The following is a 5,424-nucleotide window of genomic DNA, read 5'->3' as shown; positions in this document are numbered from 1 at the left end:
AAAAAAAAAAAAGAATTGATAGCCAGGCATGTTGGTGCATGCCTTTAATCCCAGCACTCAGAAGAAAGAGGCAGGTGGCTCTCTGAGTTTGAGGCCAGCCTGGTCTACATATCAAGTTCTAGTACAGCCAGGGCTACACAAAGAAATCTTGTCTCAAAAAAAAAAAGAAAAGAAAAAAAAGTTCTGAGTTTTCTCTCTCTCTCTCTCTCTATCTCTCTCTCTCTCTCTGTGTGTGTGTGTGTGTGTGTGTGTGTGTGTGTGTGTGTGTGTGTCTTTGGCTGAGTAGCGGTCGTGGTAAGTTCTCGCTAGCCCAGGTTTCACCCTCCCTCGGCCTCCTCAGTGCTAGAATCATAGATAACCACCACCAAGCCCACTGAGGTCGGATATTTTCCACACAGGGGTCGACTATAGAAAACACTCTCAGCTGTCTATCAAACACCTAAATACTTAAGGCCACTCAGAGCATTTCAGGAAAGAAACAACTGTTAGATTTTCACAGGGATCTGACAGCAAGGAAAACCATGAAGCACACTGTGGGCTATGCCAATGTTATCCAGAGGCTCTAGAATGGACTGTGCTGTGGTCATCCAGAGGCTCTAGAATGGACTGTGCTGTGGTCATCCAGAGACTGTAGAATGGACTGTGCTGTGGTCATCCAGAGGCTCTAGAAGGCACTGTTTTTCTCTGATGCTAGGCTATCCACAACCTTATGGAGATCAAAGCATGCAGGCTCACTCATACAGGATGTCCACCCAACAACAGGGATTGTGGAAAGGACTGAAATGGAGCTGCTTCAGCTACAGAACACCAAGGGACCTGCAAAGACGTACCTTCAGCAGAACCCTTTGCTTGCTTGTTTGTTTGTTTTGTAATTGTTTTACCTTCTAAAGATTTATTTACTTCTATTTTATGTGTTTTGCCTGGGCATATATATGCACTGTGTCCATGTATGTTGCTGGTAGAGGCCAGAAGAGGACATCAGACTCCCCGGTACTGAAGTCATAGATGGTTGTGAGCCACCGTGTTGGTACTGGAATGGAACCCAGGTCCTCTGCAAGAGCAGCCAGTGCTCTTGACTGCTAGGCCATCTTTCCAGCCTCCAGCACAGTCCTTTGTAACAGTCTGGGAATGCTTTTCACAGACACAGAGGGAGATGTAAGGAACCACAGGAGGTGGACAGTGAAAGCGGTTGGCTTTCTAACTTTCTACTGTTGCATGCTAAGCTTGGCCTCTCTGGCTTCCAGGTTCCTTGAGTCTATACAGGGTTGGACAGTATCGAAATATCAAGAAATGGTTGGTTTGTTTGGTTGGTTGGTTAGGTTTTTTGTTTTGTTTTGTTTGTTTTATTTTGTTTTTCGAGACAGGGTTTCTCTGTGTAGCCCTGGCTGTTCTGGAGCTCTCTCTGTAGACCAGGCTGGCCTCGAACTCACAGATCCACCTGCTTCTTTCTCCTGAATGCTGGGATGAAATATTTGGTCTTTGAAAGACTTAAAGAGATCTTTCACGGGGCTGGTGAGATGGTGCAGGTAAGAGCACTGACTGCTCTTCTGAAGGTCCTGAGTTCAAATCCCAGCAACCACATGGTGGCTCACAACCATCTGTAATGAGATCTAACGCCCTCTTCTGGTGTGTCTGAAGAGAGCAACAGTATACTTACATGTAACAATAAATAAATCTTAAAAAACAAAGCAAAATGAAATGTCATTCCTTCTTTTATTGGAAGAAAAGAACCAGGTAGGAAAGGGAGAAGAGTTTAGTGTACCTGAATGCATCTGTATGAAAATTATTTTAATTAAATTAATTTTTAAAATGTTAACCAAATGCAATAACTAGTCCTGGATTACACCAGGAAAAAAAAATCTCTAAAGTCATTAGTCAAAAACAATGGACGCTATCAGCATAATTTTCTGACTTCAACAATTCTACTGTGTAATATAAGAAAAATTATTTATTTGGGGAAATTCATTATAGAAATTTTACAGGAAAATAAATTATGTCTAGGAGTTCTTCATAAAAACGTTGTCAAATAGGCTCTAGTGAGTGCCTGTAAAGAAAACGGTGTTTCATGCTGCATTTTCCACTAGATGGAGCTGCGTGTTAAAAAACTTACCCTCGGCTAACTCTCTCTCCCCTCCACCCCTCACACCCTCAAAGTACACCTCAGACGGTCTCCCAGCACTCCTCGCCGGCTGCGCGGTAATCCTCCTGCCTCAGCCTCGCCAGATGTAAGAATTACAAGCCGCAACGCACAGGCAAAATTCTAAAATCTGACAGAGTAAGAAAACTAAATGTCCTCTTTAAAAGTGGTTAAGGAAAAAAAAAATCGATGTGCCCTTCAAAAACGGGAAAAGGGCGTGGAGGGGTTACTAACTCTTCTAAAGCCCCCTGACCCAAGACAACACGGTTAGCTGGTCACTTAGGTCCTGGTCACCCCAGGACCGCTCGCAGCCCACAGAATGGCCAAGGCCCATCGGCTTCATAACTAATCGTCACATTTGGATTTGTTTTTCCCACGATAATGTTTCCCGTGAGCAAGCTCAAAAACTACGGCGGAAGCTGTCTGGGTGTTCTGTTTTGTTTGAGGCAGGGTCCACTACGGAGCCCTGGCTGGTCTCGAACTCATGATGTTTCCCAGCCTCGTCCTACCCCGCGCGGGGGCTACGGCGTGGGAGCTGCGGGTCTGCGCGCGCAGTCGCCCCACTCAGCAGAAGGAACGAAGGCCCGGTGGCTCGCCCGGGACGCACTCACCATGGCCGCTCTGCTCGCGCCCCGGCTGCGCAGCGCCGCCAGCCACCGCCCCGCGCTGCGCGCTCCCACCGCCGCTACAGCCACCGCCAGCGCCGCCGCCATGGCCCCGGGCTGCCCGGCGTGCTGCCTGACGCGGCGCAGGCATCGAAGGCCCCCGAGCGGGATGGCCGCCGCGCCCGCGGGAACTCGCTGCAGACCGAGCGCCCTCTGCGCGGCGAGCAGCCTGGGCGCTCCGGGCCACCGCTTCTGTACTCAGGGGCTTAAAGACCCGGCTGCCGCGACCCGGGACGCCGCGCTGAGCTCGCTCCTCTGTGCAGCTCGACCATGCTGCATGCACAAGTGCATCACCCACCCAGGACGGGTGGAGACAACTCTGTTCCCTTAGATGCATGTCCTATGTGTGTATATTGATCTTTATTATTCTTTTGTCATTTTTTTTTCTTGCGATGTAACTGACAATAAAATTCATTTTAAAACCCATGCTGGGGGCGGGGAGGGGCAGGGCTTAACTTAGTGCTGAGTTTTGAGTAAAATGTTGCAGCTTTTAGCTCGGTTTGTATCTTTTTGGTTTTGGTTTTTTTTTTTTTTTTAAGATTTATTTATTATATATAAGTACACTGTAGCTATCTTCAGACACACCAGAAGAGGGCGTCAGATCTTATGACATGGTTGTGAGCCACCATGTGGTTGCTGGGACTTGAACTCAGCAGTTAGTGCTCTTAACCACTGAGCCATCTCTTCAGCCCCCTTGTTTTGGTTTTTTTACTAGGTAACTTTGTTGTATTCCTTTCCTGAGACAGTTTCATGAAGCCAGGTAGAGTTGCAGAGGCTGGCCTGGAACATCCATCTCCACCTCCCAGAAGCTGGGGATTCTGGACATGTGTCACCATGCACAATCCCGTTAGTTTTTCTAAATTAGCACATTAATGTTACCAATTTGCCAGTTCTCTCCTCCCACCGCGTGGAACACAGGGATCGAACTCAGATCTTCATACTTGGTGACAAGCACCTTTATCTGCTAAGCCATCTCAGCGGCCCATGTCATCTCTTTGCTGTGTTTACCTAAACTAGACCAGACTCAACCTCCAGGCAAGGACGGGGTTTTAAACTTCCTTTGGATCTCAACCTAGCTGTGTGCTGGTATATGACTGGGTAATGTCTGTGCTCTAGCACAGAATTAACATGTTTTAATTAGAATTAGGAGTTTCTCCTAAAGTCTGCCATTCCCAGAAACAAGCGAAACCACGTTGAATTGTTTCAGTGACTTTATTTTTCACCTGGTCCTGTGGTAGACCCGCACTTCCCGTCCTAGCCCATACTTCCCATCCTAGCTCTTCTTCTGAGACAACACTTTCCTGTTTGACGACACTAGAAGAGAAATTCATTATGTTCAAGTATTAAAAAGCAACAACAGTCAATTCTAGTGGACACTTTTGTACCTGCTAGTTGTCATAGGAAAAACACATTTATATGAAATCTTTTCAGCTTTTCAGTAGTCCAACAAGAACATGATTCTTGAATCTGATTTCCGTTGCAAGTCCGCACATTTAGCGACTGTAATGCTAAGTCCACAAAGGGCTGAGACCCCTCTTGTTCCGGTTCAGTTCTGTCTTTACTCTGCNTGTTCCTGCTCTTGTCCTGGAATCAGCCACCGAATACTCTCAGTGCGGATGGTAGCATACATAATGAAACTAATTAAAAAGAACAAGGAAAACACCAGCAACCAATCCACAGTCTTTATCAAAGTGCTGGGGAGCGGGCCCATCTGGTCAGCCTGCGTTACCACCACATTTTTCTTGGCTTCTATACCTGAAAGAGAAATTAATTGTTTCAAATCAGAAAGAAAACACATCTGAGGCTTGTCTGAAGTATGATGCACGGCATGCAAAATGACAAGCAACCCTAAAATAAACACCACCTCAAGCATATCTTGGAAGGATTTCACTTGTGTGTCAGTGTGGTTTTCTTTCCTCCCACCACATCAAAGGATCGGGAATCCTTCCAGCCTTTCAAAGCTAAAACTCCAGAGTTTCTGACTCCTTGGAGCTTTTCTGGTCAATGCACTCTTAAGAGTCACCTTCTGTTCTCTTAAAACCAAAGTTCAACAAAATAAAGCTACTCTCAGAAGTTCCCACAGGCTATCAAGACGCCTTTAAATGAGTTCATGGAAGACAGTTACCCACCACTGGGCAGTGATCACCAAAGATGCCAGGCACCTAGAACTCCTCTGCAATCACCAAACACAAAGGCTTTCTCTCCCCGTGGACTCTCGTCAATGACTGGTGAATCAGGGCCCAGCATGAGGCTCAGAATTCCCAGCAACCCGAAGGCACTCAGCTACTCTGAGATAACCTGAAATAAGGAGAGTCTTTGCTCTTTGGTATCAGAAGGAAATGAGAACAACGTGCCCTGAGGCGCATTCCAATCTGCACTCATTTCTAGTAAGTGCCCCTCAGGGGGAAGAGGGAGGCTGGAAGTCGCAGTTAGACAGCTGTGAGAAAGGGGAGTTTCCCAGGAACACAGTTCTTCCACTCACCACAATCAAGCCTTTACAAGGAAGAAACAATAGGGCCATATGTTTTGGCAAACACTAAGGAATTAAAGCAACTTCTTCAAATGGATTAAAAAATGGAACTCAGCCGGGCGTGGTGGCNCACGCCTTTAATCCCAGCACTC

General features: G+C 46.7%; 2 protein-coding genes across 4 annotated transcripts in view; both read right to left on the bottom strand.

The window, feature by feature from the left end:
- Positions 1–2,906, bottom strand: part of Pcbd2 (pterin-4 alpha-carbinolamine dehydratase 2) — a 48,218-nt gene extending 45,312 nt beyond the window's left edge. Inside the window, exon 1 of one of the 3 annotated variants that reach the window (XM_029468630.1) lies at positions 2,749–2,906. In XM_029468630.1, the coding sequence (XP_029324490.1) occupies positions 2,749–2,850 (102 nt within the window). In that variant the 5' untranslated portion in view covers positions 2,851–2,906. The remainder of the gene's footprint in view (positions 1–2,748) is intronic. The other 2 variants (XM_021180717.2, XM_021180716.2) reach the window with 2 other exon arrangements.
- A 1,092-nt stretch (positions 2,907–3,998) lies between these two features.
- Txndc15 (thioredoxin domain containing 15) overlaps positions 3,999–5,424 on the bottom strand; it is a 13,293-nt gene continuing 11,867 nt past the window's right edge. Inside the window, exon 5 of the mRNA XM_021180888.2 lies at positions 3,999–4,557. Within this exon, the coding sequence (XP_021036547.1) occupies positions 4,361–4,557 (197 nt within the window). The 3' untranslated portion in view covers positions 3,999–4,360. The remainder of the gene's footprint in view (positions 4,558–5,424) is intronic.

This window comes from Mus caroli, chromosome 13 (assembly GCF_900094665.2).
Source record: "Mus caroli chromosome 13, CAROLI_EIJ_v1.1, whole genome shotgun sequence".
NCBI classification, from domain to species: Eukaryota; Metazoa; Chordata; class Mammalia; order Rodentia; family Muridae; genus Mus; species Mus caroli.
Note: the sequence above shows the minus strand (reverse complement) of the source record. Positions and strands in the feature narration are given on the sequence as shown.